The 24,052-nt window shown below is 46.6% G+C and overlaps 1 protein-coding gene across 1 annotated transcript; it reads left to right on the top strand.

Annotated features, from left to right (window-relative positions):
• The first annotated feature begins 13,510 nt into the window (after nt 1-13,510).
• On the top strand, nt 13,511-22,222 carry LOC123068780 (tryptophan aminotransferase-related protein 2). The gene is made up of 5 exons (XM_044491434.1): nt 13,511-14,448; nt 14,802-15,105; nt 20,852-21,129; nt 21,220-21,515; nt 21,610-22,222. The coding sequence occupies exons 1-5, from the start codon at nt 13,976-13,978 to the stop codon at nt 21,792-21,794; spliced, it is 1,536 nt and encodes a 511-aa protein (XP_044347369.1). The 5' UTR covers nt 13,511-13,975; the 3' UTR covers nt 21,795-22,222.
• Nucleotides 22,223-24,052: the final 1,830 nt, after the last annotated feature.

The raw sequence follows: 24,052 nt of genomic DNA on the forward strand, positions 1-24,052 counted from the left end.
GCTTCGCCTAAGCACTACGACAATATGACCGAGTGGAAATCTGTGGAGGGGGCACCACACACGGCTAAAAGATCAACTTGATCAACTTGTGTGTCATAGGGGTGCCCCCTTCCCCGTATATAAAGGAGCAAGGGGAAGGAGCCGGCGGCCTCATAGGGTGCGCCCCAAGGGGGAATCCTACTCCTACTAGGAGTAGGTTCCCCCTTTCCTAGTCCAACTAGGAGGGGAAGGAAAGAGGAGGAGGGGATAAGGAAAGAGGGGGCCGGCCCCCCAAGCCCTAAACCAATTCGGTTTGGGCCTAGGGGGGTACCCCACAGCTCCCTTGCTGCCCTCTATTTCCACTAAGGCCCATGAAGGCCCATTGACCCCCCGAGGGGTTCCAATAACCTCCCGGTACTCTCGCAAATGCCCGAGCTCATCAGAAACTATTCCGGTGTCCAAACATAACCTTCCAATATATCAATCTTCATGTCTCGACCATTTCGAGACTTCTCGTCATGTCCGTGTTCACATCCGGGACTCCGAACTACCTTCGGTAAATCAAAACACATAAACTCATAATACCAATCATCACCGAACGGTAAGCATGCGGACCCTACGGTTTCGAGAACTATATAGACATGACTGAGACTCACTTCCGGTCAATAACCAATGGCGGAACCTGGATGCTCATATTGGTTCCTACATATTCTACTAAGATCTTTATCGGTCAAACCGCATAACAACATACGTTGTTCCCTTTGTCATCGGTATGTTACTTTCCCGAGATTCGATCGCCGGTATCATCATACCTAGTTCAATCTCGTTACCGGCAAGTCTCTTTAATTGTTCCGTAATACTTCATCCCGCAACCAACTCATCAGTCAAAATGCTTGCAAGGCTTATAGTGATGAGTATTACCAAGAGGGCCCAGAGATACCTCTCCGAAATACGGAGTGACAAATCCTAATCTCGATCTATGCCAACCCAACAAACACCTTCGGAGACACCTATAGAGCACCTTTATAATCACCAATTTACATTGTGATGTTTGGTAGAACACAAAGTGTTCCTCCGGTATTCGGGAGTTGCATAATCTCATAGTCCGAGGAACTTGTATAAGTCATGAAGAAAACAGTAGCAATGAAACTGACACGATCATAATGCTAACCTAACAGATGGGTCATGTCCATCACATCATTCCCCTAGTGATGTGATCCCGTTCATCAAATGACAACACATGTCTATGGTTAGGAAACATAACCATCTTTGATTAACGAGCTAGTCAAGTAGAGGCGTACTAGGGACTATATGTTTTGTCTATGTATTCACCCATGTACTAAGTTTCTGGTTAATACAATTCTAGCATGAATAGTAAACATTTATCATGAATTAAGGAAATAAATAATAACTTTATTATTGCCTCTAGGGCATATTTCCTTCACCCACCATGTAGCGCAAGCGTGTGGGATTACCTCTGTAGGGTGTTGCAATAGGTTCATAATTCGCTTATAGTGGGTGGATAGGGTGACAGAAGCTTACACCCGAGTAAGGGGGTTATTTTGTATGGGAGTAAAGGGGACTTGATACTTAATGCTATGGTTGGGTTTTACCTTAATGATCTTTGGTATTTGCGGATGCTTGCTAGAGTTCCAATCATAAGTGCATATGATCCATACGGAAAAAATGTTAGCTCATGCCTGTCCCTCATATAAAATTTCAATAATGATTACCGTCTAGTTATCGATTGCCTAGGGACAAATCATTCTCGTGTGTTATAAAAATATTGTCTACTAAACAAGTAAATTTTATCGAAAGAGGCTACAATTGATCCCCTATACTTATGGGTTATCATTGAACTTGCCTGCAATTAAAAAGGTTCATCTTAAGTCTGGTACATTTCTGGTAAGTCAAAGATGTGAGAGAACAATGCCTTAAGTTGTCTCGAGATTGGTAACTAAAATTTTATGTTGCAGATATGCACAAACTTTTTGGGTTTCCTTGTGGACCTAGAGATGTTGATGTTATTCACGCTGAGACAACTTCTCTTTATGGGCTTCTTGAAGAAAAATATAGGTATGGTAGGGAATGATTCTCATAGTTTGAAGCCAACAGACAATTTGTTAGCCAGAGATATAATTGGATTATCAAGTGAAGCTAAAAAAGGAATGCTTTAAGGTAGCATGTGTTTTATTTATTATGGGCAATTTGCGGACACCATCTATTAAACATGACTACACTACTGTTGATTATTGGAAAGCTCTATGTAGGAGTGATTATATAGGAGAATATAACTGGTGTGAGTATGCAATGAATTATCTACCGGATGCTATTACAAAGGCACAATAACAGATTCAGTCAAATAGCCCTGCCATATATCTGTATGGTTGTCACTTATTTCTACAAGAGTGAGTTATCATCTGCATCTTATTTACAATAACATATGTTAATCATACGCATTATGTATGCAGATATTCTATCTTGATAATCATTAGCCAACTGTACCGAGGAGACACATGAAACTGCCTAGGATTATAGACTATGATAAGCGGCACATAAATCTTATGATTTCAGCTTGTAAGAAAACAAGAGATGGACTCACAATGTATGATGCATGCATGGTATGTAGTGAGTTTTTCAATTACTCGATCAACATAAATGTTGTTGTAACTAACAAGAATACCATATTTTTACTGAACTGCAGATTGAAAGAGCTGAAATTGTATGTTATGTGAGGAGCATCACTAAGAGGAAGCTAGATAATTTTACTTCTGAAAAGTCTAAAAGGGTAATGGTTTCACAAAAATTTATATTCAGTTGGATATGGTGGTCATATTTGGGCTAAAAGTCAATGAAGAATAGTTCAAATGTTAAAAGGCATGAAGTTGTTCAAAAGAACATGCATTTTTGCTTCGCTTCAACAAATCTAGAACCTATATCAAATTGAAAATTCAGTAATCATATAAGGGATACTTATCCACCAATAATGGCTAAAAGTGGGGGGCTGCATGAGGATGCAGGTGGGTTTCGGAGGTGAGGTCGACACGCGCGAGTATGAGACACAAGACATACCCAAGTTCGGGGCCCTCCGGGGGAGGTAACACCTCTAGTCCTGCCGAAATGGTATGATATGCACGAGGGCTACAATGGCGATCCTGGAGCTGTTTGGTGGAGGAGGAAGAAGGAGCTAGCTCTCCATTCTACCTCTCATGTCCGTGTGTGTGGGTGTGTGATAAGGCAAGAGTCCAAGGCCCTCTGCATGGAGGGTGCCTGAGGGGTCTTATAGGATGACCCGCCCAGGGATACAATGGTAAAGATACATGGGCGCGGGTGTTGGGAAACCTAGTAATTTCAAAAAAATTCCTACGCACACGCAAGATCATCGTGATGGTATAGCAACGAGAGGGGAGAGTGTTGTCCACGTACCCTCGTAGACCGTAAGCGGAAGCGTTATGACAACGCGGTTGATGTAGTCGTACGTCTTCACGATCCGACCGATCCAAGTACCGAACGTACGGCACCTCCATGTTCAGCACACGTTCAGCTCGATGATGTTCCCCGGGCTCCAATCCAGCAAAGCGTCGGGGATGAGTTCCGTCAGCACGACGGTGTGGTGACGATGATGATGTTCTTCCGGCGCAGGGCTTCGCCTAAACTCTGCGACGATATGACCGAGGTGGAATATGGTGGAGGGGGGCACCGCACACGGCTAAGGAACGATCCGTAGATCAACTTGTGTGTACTAGGGGTGCCTCCCTCCCCCGTATATAAAGGGGAAGAGGAGGAGGGGGCCGTCCAAGGGGAGAGGCGCGCCCTAGGGGGGGCAATCCTACTCCAAGTAGGTTTGGCCCCCCCTTTCCTATTAGGAGTAGGAGAGGGAAGGAAGAGAGGGGAGGGAAGAAGGAAAGGGGGGCCGACCCCTCTCCCAATTTGGATTGGGCTTGGGGGGGCGCGCCCCCTCCTTTTCCCCTTCTCCCTCCTTTCCACTAAGGCCCAATAAGGCCCATATACTTACCGGGGGGTTCCGGTAACCTCCCGGAGCTCCGGTATATTCCCAATCTCATCCGGAACCTTTCAGGTATCCAAATATATCCGTCCAATATATCAATATTTATGTCTCGACCATTTCGAGACTCCTCGTCATGTCCGTGATCACATCCGGGACTCCGAACAAACTTCGGTACATCAAAACTTATAAACTCATAATAAAACTATCATCGTAACATTAAGCGTGCGGACCCTACGGGTTCGAGAACTATGTACACATGACCTAGAACTATTCTCGGTCAATAACCAATAGCGGAACCTGGATGTTCATATTGGTTCCTAGATATTCTACGAAGATCTTTATCGGTCAAACCGCATAACAACATACGTTGTTCCCTTTGTCATCGGTATGTTATTTGCCCGAGATTCGATCGTCGGTATCCAATACCTAGTTCAATCTCATTACCGGCAAGTCTCTTTACTCGTTTCGTAATACATAATTTCATAACTAGCTCATTAGTTACAATGCTTGCAAGGGTTAAGTGATGTGTATTACCGAGAGGGCCCAAAGATACCTCTCCGACAATCGGAGTGACAAAACCTAATATTGAATTATGCCAACTCAACATGTACCTTTGGAGACACCTGTAGAGCACCTTTGTAATCACCCAGTTACGTTGTGACGTTTGGTAGCACACCAAGTGTTCCTCCGGTAAACGGGAGTTGCATAATCTCATAGTTACAGGAACATGTGTAAGTTATGAAGAAAGCAATAGCAACATACTAAACGATCAAGTGCTAGGCTAATGGAATGGGTCATGTCAATCACATCATTCTCCTAATGATGTGATCCCGTTAATCAAATGACAACTCTTTTGTCCATGGCTAGGAAACATAACCATCTTTGATAAATGAGCTAGTCAAGTAGAGGCATACTAGTGACTATATGTTTGTCTATGTATTCACACATGTATCATTGTTTCCGGTTAATACAATTCTAGCATGAATAATAAACATTTATCATGATATGAGGAAATAAATAATAACTTTATTATTGCCTCTAGGGCATATTTCCTTCAGTCTCCCACTTGCACTAGAGTCAATAATCTAGATTACATAGTAATGATTCTAACACCCATGGAGTCTTGGTGTTGATCATGTTTTGCTCGTGAGAGAGGCTTAGTCAACGGGTCTGCAACATTCAGATCCGTATGTATCTTGCAAATCTCTATGTCTCCCACTTGGACTTGGTCCCGGATGGAATTGAAGCGTCTCTTGATGTGCTTGGTCCTCTTGTGAAATCTGGATTCCTTTGCCAAGGCAATTGCACCAGTATTGTCACAGAAGATCTTCATTGGTCCCGATGCACTAGGTATAACACCTAGATCGGTAATGAACTCCTTCATCCAGACTCCTTCATTTGCTGCTTCCGAAGCAGCTATGTACTCCGCTTCACATGTAGATCCCGCCACGACGCTTTGTTTAGAACTGCACCAACTTACAGCTCCACCGTTTAATAAAAATACGTATCCGGTTTGCGATTTAGAATCGTCCGGATCAGTGTCAAAGCTTGCATCGACGTAACCATTTACGACTAGCTCTTTGTCACCTCCATATACGAGAAACATATCCTTAGTCCTTTTCAGGTATTTCAGGATGTTCTTGACCGCTGTCCAGTGATCCACTCCTGGATTACTTTGGTACCTCCCTGCCAAACTAATAGCAAGGCACACATCAGGTCTGGTACACAGCATTGCATACATGATAGAGCCTATGGCTGAAGCATAGGGAACTCCCTTCATTTTCTCTCTATCTTTTGCAGTGGTCGGGCATTGAGTCTGACTCAATTTTATACCTTGTAATACAGGCAAGAACCCTTTCTTTGCCTGATCCATATTGAACCTTTTCAACACTTTATCAAGGTACGTGCATTGTGAAAGTCCAATCAAGCGTCTTGATCTATCTCTATAGATCTTGATGCCCAATATGTAAGCAGCTTCACCGAGGTCTTTCATTGAAAAACTTTTATTCAAGTATCCTTTTATGCTATCCAGAAATTCTATATCATTTCCAATCAACAATATGTCGTCCACATATAATATTAGAAATGCTACAGAGCTCCCACTCACTTTCTTGTAAATACAGGCTTCTCCAAAAGTCTGTATAAAACCATATGCTTTGATCACACTATCAAAGCGTTTATTCCAACTCCGAGAGGCTTGCACCAGACCATAGATTGATCGCTGGAGCTTGCACACTTTGTTAGCTCCCTTAGGATCGACAAAACCTTCCGGTTGCATCATATACAACTCTTCTTCCAGAAATCCATTCAGGAATGCAGTTTTGACATCCATTTGCCATATTTCATAATCATAAAATGCGGCAATTGCTAACATGATTCGGACAGACTTAAGCATCGCTACTGGTGAGAAGGTCTCATCGTAGTCAACCCCTTGAACTTGTCGAAAACCTTTCGCAACAAGTCGAGCTTTATAGACAGTTACATTACCGTCAGCGTCAGTCTTCTTCTTAAAGATCCATTTATTCTCAATGGCTTGCCGATTATCGGGCAAGTCAACCAAAGTCCATACTTTGTTCTCATACATGGATCCCATCTCAGATTTCATGGCCTCTAGCCATTTTGCGGAATCTGGGCTCATCATCGCTTCCTCATAGTTCGTAGGTTCATCATGGTCAAGTAACATGACTTCCAGAATAGGATTACCGTACCACTCTGGTGCGGATCTTACTCTGGTAGACCTACGAGGTTCAGTAGAAACTTGATCTGAAGTTTCATGATCAATATCATTAGTTTCCTCACCAATTGGTGTAGTTGTCACAAGAACCGGTTCTTGTGATGAACTACCTTCCAATAAGGGAGCAGGTACTGTTACCTCATCAAGTTCTACTTTCCTCCCACTCACTTCTTTCGAGAGAAACTCCTTCTCTAGAAAGGATCCGAATTTAGCAACGAAAATCTTGCCCTCAGATCTGTGATAGAAGGTGTACCCAATAGTTTCTTTTGGGTATCCTATGAAGACACATTTCTCCGATTTAGGTTCGAGCTTATCTGGTTGAAGTTTCTTCACATAAGCATCGCAGCCCCAAACTTTAAGAAACGACAACTTTGGTTTCTTGCCAAACCACAGTTCATAAGGCGTCGTCTCAATGGATTTTGATGGTGCCCTATTCAACGTGAATGCGGTCGTCTCTAAAGCATAACCACAGAACAATAGCGGCAAATCAGTAAGAGACATCATAGATCGCACCATATCTAGTAAAGTACGATTACGACGTTCGGACACATCATTACGTTGTGGTGTTCCGGGTGGCGTGAGTTGTGAAACTATTCCACATTGTTTTAAATGTAAACCAAACTCGTAACTCAAATATTCTCCTCCACGATCAGATCATAGAAACTTTATTTTCTTGTTACGATGATTTTCCACTTCACTCGGAAATTCTTTGAACTTTTCAAATGTTTCATACTTGTGTTTCATTAAGTAGATATACCCATATCTGCTCAAATCATCTGTGAAGGTGAGAAAATAACGATACCCGCCGCGAGCTTCAACATTCATTGGACCACAAACATCAGTATGTATGATTTCCAACAAATCAGTTGCTCGCTCCATAGTTCCGGAGAACGGCGTTTTAGTCATCTTGCCCATGAGGCACAGTTCGCAAGTACCAAGTGATTCATAATCAAGTGATTCCAAAAGCCAATCAGTATGGCGTTTCTTCATGCGCTTTATACCGATATGACCTAAACGGCAGTGCCACAAATAAGTTGCACTATCATTATCAACTCTGCATCTTTTGGTTTCAACACTATGAATATGTGTATCACTAGTATCGAGATTCAATAAAAATAGACCACTCTTCAAGGGTGCATGACCATAAAAGATATTACTCATATAAATAGAACAACCATTATTCTCTGATTTAAATGAATAACCGTCTCGCATCAAACAAGATCCAGATATAATGTTCATGCTCAACGCTGGCACCAAATAATAATTATTTAGGTCTAAAACTAATCCCGATGGTAGATGTAGAGGTAGCGTGCCGACCGCGATCACATCGACTTTAGAACCATTTCCCACGCGCATCGACACCTCGTCCTTAGCTAATCTTCGCTTAATCCGTAGTCCCTATTTCGAGTTGCAAATATTAGCAACAGAACCAGTATCAAATACCCAGGTACTACTGCGAGCATTAGTAAGGTACACATCAATAACATGTATATCACATATACCTTTGTTCACTTTGCCATCCTTCTTATCTGCCAAACACTTGGGGCAGTTCCGCTTCCAGTGTCCAGTCTGCTTGCAGTAGAAGCACTCAGTTTCAGGCTTAGGTCCAGACTTGGGTTTCTTCTCTTGAGCAGCAACTTGTTTGCTGTTCTTCTTGAAGTTCCCCTTCTTCTTCCCTTTGCCTTTTTCTTGAAACTGGTGGTCTTGTTAACCATCAACACTTGATGCTCCTTCTTAATTTCTACCTCCGCGGCTTTTGGCATTGCGAAGAGCTCGGGAATAGTCTTGTCCATCCCTTGCATATTATAGTTCATCACGAAGCTCTTGTAGCTTGGTGGCAGTGATTGAAGAATTCTGTCAATGACACTATCATCAGGAAGATTAACTCCTAGTTGAATCAAGTGATTATTATACCCAGACATTTTGAGTATGTGTTCACTGACATAACTATTCTCCTCCATCTTGCAGCTATAGAACTTATTGGAGACTTCATATCTCTCAATCCGGGCATTTGCTTGAAATATTAACTTCAACTCCTGGAACATCTCATATGCTCCATGACGTTCAAAACGTCGTTGAAGACCCGGTTCTAAGCCGTAAAGCATGGCACACTGAACTATCGAGTAGTCATCAGCTTTGCTCTGCCAAACGTTCTTAACATCGTTAGTTGCATCAGCAGCAGGCCTGGCACCCAGTGGTGCTTCCAGGACGTAATTCTTCTGTGCAGCAATGAGGATAATCCTCAGGTTACGGACCCAGTCCGTGTAATTGCTACCATCATCTTTCAACTTTGCTTTCTCAAGGAACGCATTAAAATTCAACGGAACAACAACACAAGCCATCTATCTACAACAAACATAGACAAGCAAAATACTATCAGGTACTAAGTTCATGATAAATTTAAGTTCAATTAATCATATTACTTAAGAACTCCCACTTAGACAGACATCTCTCTAGTCATCTAAGTGATTACGTGATCCAAATCAACTAAACCATGTCCGATCATCACGTGAGATGGAGTAGTTTTCAATGGTGAACATCACTATGTTGATCATATCTAATATATGATTCATGCTCGACCTTTCGGTCTCCGTGTTCCGAGGCCATATCTGTATATGCTAGGCTCGTCAAGTTTAACCTGAGTATTCCGCGTGTGCAACTATTTTGCACCCGTTGTATTTGAACGTAGAGCCTATCACACTCGATCATCATGTGGGGTCTCAGCACGAAGAACTTTCGCAACGGTGCATACTCAGGGAGAACACTTCTTGATAATTAGTGAGAGATCATCTTAAAATGCTACCGTCAATCAAAGCAAGATAAGATGCATAAAGGATAAACATCACATGCAATCAATATAAGTGATATGATATGGCCATCATCATCTTGTGCTTGTGATCTCCATCTCCGAAGCACCATCGTGATCACCATCATCACCGGCGCGACATCTTGATCTCCATCGTAGCATCGTTGTTGTTTACGCCATCTATTGCTTCTACGACTATCGCTATCGCTTAGTGATAAAGTAAATCAATTACAGGGCGTTTGCATTTCATACAATAAAGCGACAACCATATGGCTCCTGCCAGTTGCCGATAACTTCGGTTACAAAACATGATCATCTCATACAATAAAATATAGCATCACGTCTTGACCATATCACATCACAACATGCCCTGCAAAAACAAGTTAGACGTCCTCTATTTTGTTCTTGCAAGTTTTATGTGGCTGCTACGGGCTGAGCAAGAACCGTTCTTACCTACGCATCAAAACCACAACGATAGTTTGTCAAGTTAGTGCTGTTTTAACCTTCGCAAGGACCGGGCGTAGCCACACTCGGTTCAACTAAAGTTGGAGAAACAGACACCCGCTAGTCACTTGTGTGCAAAGCACGGCGGTAAAACCAGTCTCGCGTAAGCGTACGCGTAATGTCGGTCCGGGATGCTTCATCCAACAATACCGCTGAACCAAAGTATGACATGCTGGTAAGCAGTATGACTTGTATCGCCCACAACTCACTTGTGTTCTACTCGTGCATATAACATCAACGCGTAAAACCTAGGCTCGGATGCCACTGTTGGGAAACGTAGTAATTTCAAAAAAATTCCTACGCACACGCAAGATCATGGTGATGGTATAGCAACGAGAGGGGAGAGTGTTGTCCACATACCCTCGTAGACCGTAAGCGGAAGCGTTATGACAACACGGTTGATGTAGTCGTACGTCTTCACAATCCGACCGATCCAAGTACCGAACGTACGGCACCTCCGTGTTCAGCACACGTTCAGCTCGATGATGTTCCTGGGCTCCAATCCAGCAAAGCATCGGGGATGAGTTCCGTCAGCACGACGGCGTGGTGATGATGATGATGTACTTCCGGCGCAGGGCTTCGCCTAAACTCCGCGACGATATGACCGAGGTGGAATATGGTGGAGGGGGGCACCGCACACGGCTAAGAAACGATCCGTAGATCGACTTGTGTGTACTAGGGGTGCCCCCCTCCCCCGTATATAAAGGGGGAGAGGAGGAGGGGGCCGGCCAAGGGGAGAGGCGCGCCCTAGGGGGGGCAATCCTACTCCAAGTAGGTTTGGCCCCCCCTTTCCTATTAGGAGTAGGAGAGGTAAGGAAGAGAGGGGAGGGAAGAAGGAAAGGGGGGGGGCGGCCCCTCTCCCAATTCGGATTGGGCTTGGGGGGGGGGCGCCCCCTCCTTTGCCCCTTCTCCCTCCTTTCCACTAAGGCCCAATAAGGCCCATATACTTACCGGGGGGTTCCGGTAACCTCCCGGAGCTCCGGTATATTCCCAATCTCATCTGGAACCTTTCAGGTATCCAAATATATCCGTCCAATATATCAATCTTTATGTCTCGACCATTTCGAGACTTCTCGTCATGTCCGTGATCACATCCGGGACTCCGAACAAACTTTGGTACATCAAAACTTATAAACTCATAACGTTAAGCGTGCGGACCCTACGGGTTCGAGAACTATGTGGACATGACCTAGAACTATTCTCGGTCAATAACCAATAGCGGAACCTGGATGTTCATATTGGTTCCTACATATTCTACGAAGATCTTTATCGGTCAAACCGCATAACAACATACGTTGTTCCCTTTGTCATCGGTATGTTATTTGCCCGAGATTCGATCGTCGGTATCCAATACCTAGTTCAATCTCGTTACCGGCAAGTCTCTTTACTCGTTCCGTAATACATCATTTCATAACTAGCTCATTAGTTACAATGCTTGCAAGGCTTAAGTGATGTGTATTACCGAGAGGGCCCAGAGATACCTCTCTGACAATCGGAGTGACAAAACCTAATCTTGAATTATGCCAACTCAACATGTACCTTTGGAGACACCTGTAGAGCACCTTTATAATCACCCGGTTACGTTGTGACGTTTGGTAGCACACAAAGTGTTCCTCCGGTAAACGGGAGTTGCATAATCTCATAGTTACAGGAACATGTATAAGTTATGAAGAAAGCAATAACAACATACTAAACGATCAAGTGCTAGGCTAACGGAATGGGTCATGTCAATCGCATCATTCTCCTAATGATGTGATCCCGTTAATCAAATGACAACTCTTTTGTCCATGGCTAGGAAACATAACCATCTTTGATAAACGAGCTAGTCTAGTAGAGGCATACTAGTGACTATATGTTTGTCTATGTATTCACACATGTATCATTGTTTCCGGTTAATACAATTCTAGCATGAATAATAAACATTTATCATGATATGAGGAAATAAATAATAACTTTATTATTGCCTCTAGGGCATATTTCCTTCAGCGGGGCCCTGGTGTCATCGTATGGAGATGGTGGTGGGGTCCGCCGGGTCACGGGCTCCTCTATGTGCGGGTCCCGTCGGCTGCATGGCACTGTTGCCCGTCTCGTCTCGTGTCATAGAGTGGTTGGCATCATGGGGCTGAAGTGGCGGGCCATGCTGATGCCGGCTGCCCGAGTCAGTGGATATAGCCGCACTGTAGCCACACTCTCCTGTCGTGGGAGGGTTGTCTTGTTGTACGGCCGGATGGGATGGCCGCTCACCCTCTGCCAGCTGGCACACGGCATGCCGGCCCGCCGTGTTGCCGTGCCCAGTCGATCCGCACCGGGAAGCCGGATGGAGGGCCAGCCGGACTGAGGGGCGCCAGCCGGACTGAGGCGACAGAGCTCTAGCAGCGGTGGACGACGCGAGGAAGAAGAAGGGCGATGAGGGTAAAAGTGAGAAAAGAAGCCCCCCGTCCTTATTTATAAGGGAAAAAGTGAAACAGTAAAATGGTAGGCGCGAAAATCGAGGAGATGCCATGATTATCTCAATACTAGAGGCGCCTCGATTGTCGGATGACCAATTAATGCAAAAAAGATTAGTTGTGATGTCATAGGTTTTTCTGGATTTATCTCGCATGACGTCATGGCGGGTTACAACGATTCATTCAAGATTAAGTGTTGGAAAAGAAGACTCGCCAACCGGAAGCAGCGAAGATTGATTTGAACTTGTTCATTTCAATGTGGGGCCTAATGTTGGGGATATAGCCCCGCAGAGTGACCTGCCCAGGAGGGGCCGGGTTTATCTGTTGGCGACTCAAGAATAAAAGGCTTAAATGGGCTTGAGAAGACATGAAAACTGAAGGCAGCTTAAGAGGTGGGCCTGTTGAAGGCCCAAGACCCGGAGATGTGAGCCGCCCGATGGTGACTTGCCTAGTAAAGCAAGGCGACTTAGAAACTGAGTTGGTCGCGTTGTGTGATCCGGCTTGGACTCTTGTAAGCCCAGGGCATCGACCTGCGTATATAAAGACGAGACCCTGCGGTGGGTTAACTCAAAAAACAATTGATCAATAGCTAGGTTAAGTGATTCCACTCCCTTGTAATCAATACCCAAGCAATAGTCAACAAAAGTAGGAATAGGCTTTTATCTAGTTGAGAGGGGCCGAATCTAGGTAAACCTTGTGCCCTTTGTCCCGTTCAACCTCTTCAAGCTAACCTACATTGCGATGGCTCCACACCCAAGTCCTTTCACAAGGGCATCTGTCGTGACAAAACCACGACACCGCCCAGTCGCATGAGGCGGGTTTGAGAGGTCCGGTCATAGATGCTCTAAGGGTTTTCTTTGGAGATGCCCTAAAGGCTTTGTTGTTGTTGTATATATGATCAAAGTTTATAAGGTTTAATAACTTTTGAACTATTACGGCACTACATTTGACAATTCCTGGCTGTTGCTCGGTGGACCTGTAAACAGAAGGAATATAAATAAAGCCGTGCAGTGAAGGCACGCTGCCACTCCTCCCCCTACCTCTGCGCCACCCAGAAGGCAGAACGGCAGGCGCTGCAGCTGCACACTCTGCCTCTCCATCGACCGCTCCCATCGCACAGACGCCTCTTCTCTCTCCTCGCCCCACCTCCTCTCTCGTCCTCATCACTCCTCCAGTGCTTCAGCTGCTCAAAGTCACAGGCCAACAGGAGAGCGAGTGGCCTGTGCGACAGCGAAGTCAGCCTCAGCGCTGGAGAGAGAGAAACAGGTGGGAGAGCGGTTCATCATTACTTGCTCAAAGTAAAGCAGCTCCGAGGTCCGAGGTCCGAGCTGAAGCCGTTGGTTTCGGACTTTCGGTTCTTCCCGCTGAATCTTTCTTCCCAAAAACCCGGCTGATTCCAGCCGGTCGGAGAGCCCTTTTCTCGCCAAAAGACAGTTGTTTTTTTGATTTTTGCTGGGCTGGTGCACACCAGAAAAGCCTCGATTCCTCTGGGCGTCATGGCGGCGCCCCGACGGCGCACGTCGGCGGAGCTCCAAGTGAACGGCGGCCTAATGCCGCCGTCGGCGCACGTGATCGCTTCTTCCCGCGGCGGCAGCGGCGGTGGTGCGCCCAGCCGGGAGGACCACGCGGTGACCACGAACGGCGGCGGTCCGGCGCACCGGGGAGGGAAGCAAAGAGGCGGCAGCAGCGCATGCTCCGCCACCAAGGTCTCCGGCAGGAGGCGGCCGGCGGGGCGCATGCCACTATGGCGAGTCTTCATCTTTGCGTCTGTCGCATTGAATGTCGCCGCACTCCCGCTCCTACTCCACCAGTACATCGTCAGCCACCCGCACCATCCCGGTGTCGTCTCTCCTGATCAGCAGCAGCACCACGCCTACGCCCCGCAGCCGGGCACGAGCGGCGCGGCGGCCAGTGCGCCGTCGACCGGGAAGCCGGCCGTAACTACTGATTCGGTCATTAATCTAGACCAGTAAGTCCCTGTTCCTCGTAATTTTTTCTGTGGTAAATTTTTGCATTAAAATATCTGCAATTTGAAGAGCCGGCAATGAGTGTTCTTCCCGGCGGAGCATGTCCCTGTTCAGTGTCAGTGTCAAGGAGGAATGAACGCCGATCTAGGGGCGATCGATGCCAGATTCATCCGCGGTGCATGTACCTGTCGCCATGATTTTGCTCTCACTTTCGCAACTAGTCTATTTTCGCCATCGATGCAGCTCCACATGAGCACGAATCTATTCTCACCTCTTTTTTTCTAAAAAAAAACACTTCCGAATCAATTCCATCTCAGTTTACAAACGCGTTTGACATTCGTTCTGTCGGCTGCAGCGGGGACCCGACCATGTTTGAGGCCTTCTGGCGGGAGACCGGCGACGCGGCGGAGCTGGTCATCCCGGGGTGGCAAACCATGAGCTACTTCTCAGACGTGGGTAACGTATGCTGGTTCATGGAGCCTCTGTTCGACCAGCAGGTGCGCCGGCTCCACCGCACCGTCGGCAACGCCGCCGTGGACGGCTACCACGTCCTCGTCGGCACCGGCTCCACGCAGCTCTTCATGGCGGCGCTCTACGCCCTGTCGCCCGCCGACGCCAACCAGCCCACCAGCGTCGTCTCCACGGCGCCCTACTACTCGGTAAGTGCGATATATCACCCAAAAAAATTCCTCTCAAGTTCAGATTTACAAACACAAAGACACAACGATCTTGGGTGGCATAAAAAGACACAACGGATCTTGGGCGGCATAAACCAATGGCGAGTCCATCGGGGAGATGAAATGTTGGGTGACAAGGACGGCAAGGCCTGTCAATATCGTATCATTCCCCACTAAAAATGATGAGGAGATGGGGCAGAGAGATTAGGACAGCGGGGGACACCCGATGGTGCCACCGATTTCTCTCTGTCCCCATTTTCCTGTCCACATGGTGGTTAACCATATGGCGTGATGAGACTTCTCGTAGGGCCGGCAAGGCATCACGGCGATTTGCAGGTGAGCCGACCGACGAGTGTCCCTGTAGACAATCATGGGCATGGGCTTCTAGAACCAGATCTGAATCTCAGTTCCGGGGAGTTTTAGCATGTTATTAGGGCAGCAGAGCAGAGATGGAACTCCGAACTCCTTGTCCCCGCGGAATTCCGTCGGCATGTGCTCATGATGAGAGTATGGCTAACACATGGCGTGGCGGCGCCGCCGTCTGCGGCTTCTGTTTAACCTCATGTAGTCATGTGGCATGATTGATCTGCCTACTTAACCTGGGAAAACAGGCAAGTGCAGGGCACTCTGTTGTTAAGATTCCATTGTCATGTGTGTGTTCCACATCAGGTGATTGATCATGTGCTCAGTTCAGGTCAGCTCAGCTCAGCTCAGCTCAGTCATCGGGTGCCAGTGTCCAGCCCATAGTTTATTTTCCTGCCATTAATTGCTTAACGGTCTGATCACTTCTACTTCAGTACAACCCCCTAAACGCATCAACATAGACCATATTTGTCGCACTCAGCTTGTTTTTCTCTTTCTTTTTAATCTTAAAAAAGGGTTTACTTCAAGTTCTATTAAACAATCAAGACAGGTTACTTGGTATGTCCACTTGCTTTCTTCTTCGCTTCTTATGTGGCAAATCTAACTTCGTGAATCAGGCTGGTTTTTGTCGAGTTTTTTTAAACCAGGTTTTATTCTTGATTTTATTTTCATTTTCTACCTTTTCTTTTTCTTTTTCAATTTTTCTCTTTTTTCAAACATGTGAACTTTAAAATAAAAAAAATCAAATTTGTGAACTTTTTACGAAATTCCAAATCTTTAGTGTTTTTCATAAATATTCAAAAAAATCAAAAAAATATTCATGTTCAACCTTTTGTTTGCTCTTTTAAAAAGATGTTCATGTTTTGACATTATGAGTAATTTTGAAAGACATGAAACATTTTTTCGAAATATCAGTAAACTCTTGTAAAATGTGAAATTTTGTTTTTTTAACACAATTCGAAAGGCGAACAATTTTTCGAATTTTTTTGAAAACATTTAAAAAGCGCGATTATTTTTTGAAAAAGACATAAGAAACGAAAATGGGAAAATGAAAAAAAAACAAATAAGAAAAAAACAAACATGAAAAAAAGAAAAATAAATAGTGAGAAAAGTTCACGGATTCCGGAAAAATTATTGTATCTCTTATGCTGAAGTTTTTCTGCAATATCTAAAAAATAGGACTGGACCACTTATTTTACTACTGAACAAATCTTCGGGGGGAGCTTAGCCTGTTGACGTCGCCGTGCACGTCCATCAACCAAGCTAGCTTGTTGGAGCACACTCGTACACGGGACTATAGGAGACTGACCTCGTGCATGGCCATGTAGCTGCAGATGATTAATCCAGTCGTACAGTGGCACACGCTGGATTAATCCTAATCCTTCCTGCCGTGTTGCTTTTTAGGTGTGGAAAAATATCAGGTGCTACCAGCACGTAGGAAGTGTTCGGTAGTAGGCCATGGTTGCAAAATACTCGACTCCAGCAGCCAGCTTGCCAGCTGAACTCCTCCTGGAGCGATGGCAGCCAGCGATCGGCAAGGCCAAAAGGCCGAAAAGTGCATATTCTGCCCGTTTGGAGTGGGCTGATAGCCCAAGTGACTTGTAAAATAGGCATGGGCTATAGGCCCGGGTGGGTGGGTGGCTGTGAAGAGCCATTAGATCTCGTGGCTGTTTCTTTGTCTCAAAAAAAAAAGTACCGGTTCGATCCAAGTCACTCGAGCGGTGGCAGCCGACCGTAAAAACTGCCAACTCAACTCCTTCGTTTTATCTAGGAGTAGCAAATATCCAGCTCCACGACTCCGGCAAATTTGTGCGTAGCTTCTTCAAAAAAAAAAAAATTGTGCGTAGCTAATAGCCAGCTTCTCACTCCCATTGTCATGATTTGAAGCATTCGGCTCGGCTCCCGACTTGGAGTCGAGGAGTTGAGGAGCCGGAGGCTCCCCAACACACCCTTAAATGATATCGTGATACGGGCTCTTGGGCCGAAGGGCTCCACGACTCCTCGAAATATATTGTATCTATACAAAATTTTGAGACTCTCGGATGACATTTTGGCAAAATGTTCAAGAGCTTCCGAGAGCCGTCTGATCTAATGACTCCTAGGAACCCGCATCACAACATCACCTGATATCTTCCCTTTTAGGTGTTGCTCAATTAGGGCATCTCCAACGTTGACATGCAAATTTGCTTTGTCATTTGTCCGCGGACAGGGCCAGTCCTCGTACAAGGATGCGGGAATCGACCATCCAACGCTGCCCACATACATTTCAACCCCGTTTGAACTAATCAAAGAAAATTCATACAAACATGGCGGATTTCATATAAACCACACGTCAGAAAAATGAAAATATTGCTTCCGTCAACTAGCTATATTTTTCTAACTGATAAGATGTTTCCGTAGAAGAGAATCATTATCATGAGTATACATGCTTCAAACACAACAGGGACGTGTTTCCTCGGAATACAATTGTACAGATGTGCTCACTTTGCTTACATGGACAAAAACTTATGCTTCCATAGTCCCATGGACATACAATTTACGTTGAATACATGCTCAAACAAACTGGTAATTGCTCCTTCTAGCTTCCAACTTGCTGCTATACAAGATGTGACAATACGGCCGTCAAGTTGCTGCATTTAGTGTAGCACCTCAAGGCGCACATTATTCTAGTGCACGAGGAACACACCGATTTGCTTCCATCCACAGAAGCCACTCGTCCATGCGATGGTGCTTCAAACATCAGTAAAATTTTCTTCCGATGAGGTGGTGCTTCCAAAGTTGCCAAATCACAGCTGAATTGCTTGAAGTAAATCCTCATTCCAACCGAAGAAATAAAAGGTTTGATCCAAGGTATGTTTGGTAAACCAGTGTGGAAGAACAACAATGTGTCCGAAGCATATAACTTGCCATTTTGAAGCAAATCATCATTCCAACCGAAGAAATAAAAGGTTTGATCCAAGGTATGTTTGGTAAACCAGTGTGGAAGAACAACAATACGTCTGAAGCATATAACTTGCCATTTTGAAGCAAATCATCATTCCAACCGAAGAAATAAAAGGTTTGATCCAAGGTATGTTTGGTAAACCAGTGTGGAAGAACAACAATATGTCCGAAGCATATAACTTGCCATTTTGAAGCAAATCATCATTCCAACCGAAGAAATAAAAGATTTGATCCAAATGTATGTTTGGTAAACCAGTGTGGAAGAACAACAATATGTCTGAAGCATATAACTTGCCATTTTGAAGCAATAGTAAAGTAGGATGGAAGCAAAAAATTAGATATACTAGCAAATGGCTTGGTAATTATCTCATCTTAATGTTGTTAAGCATGGGCGCATAGTGTTGCAAACGACAACAAAGATAGCACTTGAGGAGAGATAGAGAACGAAAAATAAATATGCAAGCAGGCATCGACAGTTGAATATATATGCATTACTATTATATTAGAAAAGGCTACTTACAAAAATTGAAGGAGGCATTGAAAGCAAGAGAAATCACACAGGTGATGAATTATAAGGAAGTGTGTTTGTTTAAAATTATATATAAATCTCCACACACACTAGAAAGAAATATAGTAAAATCAAGACACACGACTATAATTCTGTATGTACATGAGAAAGCATCAAAGAAGCACCTAGGTAGCATGAATTTCTAAGCAATGATCTTTATAGGTGAATTGGAAGCACGAATGTTCTGAAGCAATGCAATGTGTTAGCATTTCTGGAAAAAAGTTTTATAAGGAATGAAGTGATTCGCTGTGTGGTGGAATTAGTTTTATGGAGGCAATATATTAGAACTAAAAATATATATTTGTTGACTGATGACAACATGAATGTAGGAAGCACAAAATATTGACACTCAATAATACAGCACATGACATTGGCAATTGGCACTAGTAAGTTTGATGCACATGACATTGGCACTGGTAAGTTTAATGCCATGATGAGGATGCATCTGTTGGAGACTTTGGCATGGAAGCATTTTTCCAGATGATGGTATAAAAAAGGGAACAATTTAGAAGCATTTGTGTATGAAGCTGTAAAAAATGCGAAGGGTGCAATTTTAGTCTTAGGTGGAAGCATGGGATTCTGAAAAATGAAAACATAACAAACTTACTGCCAAACTATGGGTGCGTATACTTGGAAGCTCTGTATACAGGATGCATTGCAGGAAGCATTGAAATAAAATCTTCATACCATTTGTCAAATTGATCCCGAGGATCGGGAAATACTGAAACAAATGAATATTCAAAACAAAAACTCCTACTAGGCAGACAATGAACATAAATAACAATTATAATCCGGCAGCCGGATGAATTACACAGAACATTCCGTTGCAAAAATTACAAACGCCCAAATCCGGGGCAACGGATGAAGTGCGCAAACCTTCAATTTGGAGATGGGGCACTTCAAATAGGGCGGAAATTTTGCAATCAAAATAAATACCTATTCTCCGGCCGGCCGTGCAACCCGGAATGCAGCTGATTCAGTCGATGGGGGAGCCTAGCGAAGGACAAAACGCCGTTGAGGATCGGGCGCTCCGCGCTCGACCTGCTGATGCCACGATGGCGCAGCGTCGCCCGGGGTTCGCATCGGTGGAGAGGACTAGGGGGCAGCCGTGCCGCTCGGCGGCGAGGATTGGAGGAGGAAGACCGAGGAACTGCGGGGCGGAAGCTGGCCCGTGAGGTGTAGGTGTGAGGCGGATCGGGCTGGCTGGTGAGGTGAAGGTGAGAGGCGGGTCGAGCTGGCCGGTGAGTTCGTCTGCGAGGTGGTCGTGGCTGGCCGGTGGAGTCGCGATGAGAGAACGGCGGAGTAGTGGATCTGGCCGCGCACCATCTCCCACTCTGACTTGTTCCAGTCCCATTCTTCTCCACACAGCTCTAACATTTTTGCAGTGAACGAAGGTATGGGCTCCATCTTCGTTCAATCGCCTGCATACCGGGCAGAAAGTGTCCAGATCAATAGCACGCCTCTGAATACTCAGAAACTGCAGCAAAACAACCAGCCAAACATTTCGGTGGACTTGACAAAACAGGAAAAACTATTTTTAAAAACCAGAGTATTTGTTGCCCACACATAAAAATATTTTTGGTTTTTGAATACTTCGGTTTTCTTAAAGACGGTGCTGCCAAACTTAGTTGGATAACCCAAACGACTTTTTAGATTCATAACAGCTTTTGTGTTGTTTAAACAGAACCGGTTCTCTAAAAACTAGCTATCGTCCAAGACATAGTTTATTTTCTTGGTCTGAATCTGAACTATGATAATGTGAGCGAATCATCAGTTCACTGGCTCGATCTGCTTTCAGCGGATAAGTTCACATAAAAATCACTGAAAGAATCTGATCATGGATCATGGATGCAGTCGTACCCTGCCGTGACGGACTTCCTCCGGTCCGGGCTCTTCCGGTGGGCCGGGGACGCCAACTCGTTCGTCGGCGACTCCTACATCGAGCTGGTGTGCTCCCCGAACAACCCCGACGGCGCCATCCGCGACGCCGTGCTGAGCTCCGGCGCCGGGAAGGCCGTCCATGACCTCGCCTACTACTGGCCGCAGTACACGCCCATCACCCGACGGGCCGACCACGACATCATGCTCTTCACCGTGTCCAAGAGCACCGGCCACGCCGGCACGAGGATCGGGTATGCAGCTTCACTGCCTCAGGCAAGAATGCTACTCTGATTTGCGACGCCACCCGAACCTGAACCGAAATGCGACGGTTCCGCATGCAGGTGGGCGCTGGTGAAGGACCGGGAGGTGGCGCGGAGGATGACCAAGTTCGTGGAGCTCAACACCATCGGCGTGTCCAAGGACTCGCAGCTACGCGCCGCCAAGGTGCTCAGCGCGGTCTCCGACGGGTACGACGGCGGCGCCTCGCGCCACCGGCTGTTCGACTTCGGGCGGCGCAAGATGGTGGAGCGCTGGAGGATGCTGCGCGAGGCCGCCGCCGCCTCCGGCGCCTTCAGCCTGCCCGAGGAGACCTCCGGCCGCTGCAACTTCGCCAACGAGACGGCCGCCAATAACCCTGGTACGTCGTACGCTCATGCCATGGCGCCGATGTCTCGCGTCGCGTGGTCTCGGTTCTCACTCGCATCGCGCCATTGTTTGATCTCTTTTCGCAGCGTTCGCGTGGCTGCGGTGCGACAGGGAGGACGTGGAGGACTGCGCGGGGTTCCTCCGCGGGCACAAGATCCTGACGAGGAGCGGGAACCAGTTCGGGGCGGACCCCAGGTACGTCCGGGTCAGCATGCTCGACAGGGACGACGCCTACGACATCTTCATCAGCCGCCTCGCCTCTCTCAAATGACAGAGCCGTGCCATGCACACGGCAAAAAATGCACGATTCACACGCGAAAAGTAGATCCAGCCGGAGATGCATATGACCGAAGAGCAACTCTAGCGTCGTCCGTGGAGCAGTTTCGAATGGCAAATGGAGACCGCCGCCGCGACGTCTACGACGGTGGCTCGCCGCGGCATCCTTCGTCATGCCGGTCCTGAGGCTGAGCATCAGTGGTAGTAGTAGAATAGTCCGGGTAGGAAGAAGAGGACAAATGATTTGTTTTGGTTTTCGATCCGCGCTCTGCTTGTTTTTTTTTTTTGAAACTGAACCGTGGTCTGTTAGTGAGCGTTGGTCTTGTTGTCTCAAGTTCAGTTCTTATTTATATTTCGATATAAAATAAGTTTTTTTATGTGAACTTAATAAGAGCAACTCTAGCCGGTGTTGTTATTATTGCAGAAAATTGCGTCCAGTTTTTATCCGCTTTCTATTTGTTTAGGTTGGCCGAGCGAAGAGCGTGTTCTGTTTTGGCCGGGCCGACGTACGTGCGTCCAACGCGGCCAAGCATCTCAAACTATAGATGAAAAGAAACTAAATCTAAATAAACACCTAAAATAAATAAACTTTGTAGTTCAGACATAGGCCAAAGTCCACTTACACATTAATAGTAACGTAAAATAAAAACATGATAAAACTGAAACTACGGCTGCAGGGTGTCTAGGGCGCATCTAGGCTTAGTCGTCCCCGTCCTCATTGGTGAGGTCGACGTACTCCGGCGCCTGCGCCCAGAAAAAGGCTTGTTGATAGGCAGCCATCGTCATCACTTGTTGGCCGCATCGGATGCCTGCTGCGCGCTGCCTCCTCCGCGAGCTCGCGCGGCTCCTCCTCGTGGCGCTCTACTTGCATCAGTCGCTCCGCTTTCGCCTGCTCCCTAGCCATCGCCGTGCCTCCCACTCCAAGAAGTGCCAGCGGTCCTCCTCCGTCGCGCCCACCCAAACAGGCGGGCATGAGACGTAGACGGGCATATTGGTCGTCCATTGGTAGGTGTGCTCCACGCCGGGCGCGGGTGGTGGTGGCGGCGGCACGAAGGACTCCACGCCGGGCGTGGGTAGTGTGGCGGCGGCACACAATGCCTTCAGTCGGCCATGCTGGCACCACTTTCGGGCAGTGCTTTCGCGTGGCCAGGCCACTGCGCCTACTCCTGCTGAACGGACTCCTCGTATTGCCACTGGTTGGCCTCATCGAGGGTGGCCAAGTACACGACTTCCTCGTCCTCCTCCCGTTTCACCACCAACGACGGGGGTGGAGTAGCCATTGTAGCCGACAGACCTAAGCCCCGGCGGCAGCAAGCCACGTGTTCGCTGGCGAACTACGCGTCACAATAGGAGGAGTCTTCGGTGTAGTCCGGGTGGTCATGCAGTTTGGAATCTAGTGCAGCACAGTGGCAGAGGATCTCCTCCATCGCACGCCGGTCGACTGTGGCACCGCCGATACCGGCACCCTGTCGGGGTTGAGGCACTAGCCATGCGGAAGGTTCACATCCGACCACGGCGCCAGAATGCGGCTCTGCTAGTGGTAGACGCGCTGGTGGATTAGGAGGTAGAACCGCACGCGCGGGCACTGAGGTTGGTGTGGCCCCGAAGGTGACGGCGCGATGATGAAGTTCGTCGGAAGCCTACCCAAGGACGATGATGCCTTGCGGTCATGCTTGTCGCGGCCGGGCTTGGCTTTGCGGTTGGAAAAACCTATTGACAACTAGGAATTGATGGTTGTCGGGCGAATGGGGGAGAACTGGACTGCACCAGTCGTCCCCCCGGCTAGCCCATGCACACACGTGTCCATTTAGTAAGACGGAGCAGCGGTAGGTGGATGGTCAAAGAGTGGACCAACGTTGGACAGCTAGCGGCCATGTGGGCATCCATCTCATGTCCGTGTTGACGCAAATCTGCTGCAAGTTTCGTGTAGAAATGCATCCAAACGGACGGGCGAGCGGACACAATTTATGGATTCGTTAGTGCATTCGGTTGTCGTTTATGTTTGTTTCGACCCAAACGAACACATACAGACCAAATGCATTAGCGCATTGGATTCGGCCTTAGAGGGAGGAAGAGAGAGAGAGATGCGAGAGGTTCGGCAACAACTCCTTGATGAGAGATCTACAACCGGGCTGCTCAAATTAACTGGGCGGATGACATGGTCAGTAAAGCGTGACCGAACCGTCCTTTCTCAACCGATCAAGATGCCCGGTTGACCGACACCCTTCAAACCTAACCAAAATCTTGGGCGGG

This window comes from Triticum aestivum, chromosome 3B (assembly GCF_018294505.1).
Source record: "Triticum aestivum cultivar Chinese Spring chromosome 3B, IWGSC CS RefSeq v2.1, whole genome shotgun sequence".
NCBI classification, from domain to species: Eukaryota; Viridiplantae; Streptophyta; class Magnoliopsida; order Poales; family Poaceae; genus Triticum; species Triticum aestivum.

Coding starts and splice junctions, on each gene's coding strand:
- LOC123068780 (XM_044491434.1), top strand. CDS start 13,976: ATGGCGGCGCCCCGACGGCGCACGTCGGCGGAGCTCCAAGTGAACGGC. Junction 21,130..21,219: donor CACGCCGGCACGAGGATCGG/GTATGCAGCTTC, acceptor TTCCGCATGCAG/GTGGGCGCTGGTGAAGGACC. Junction 21,516..21,609: donor GACGGCCGCCAATAACCCTG/GTACGTCGTACG, acceptor CTCTTTTCGCAG/CGTTCGCGTGGCTGCGGTGC.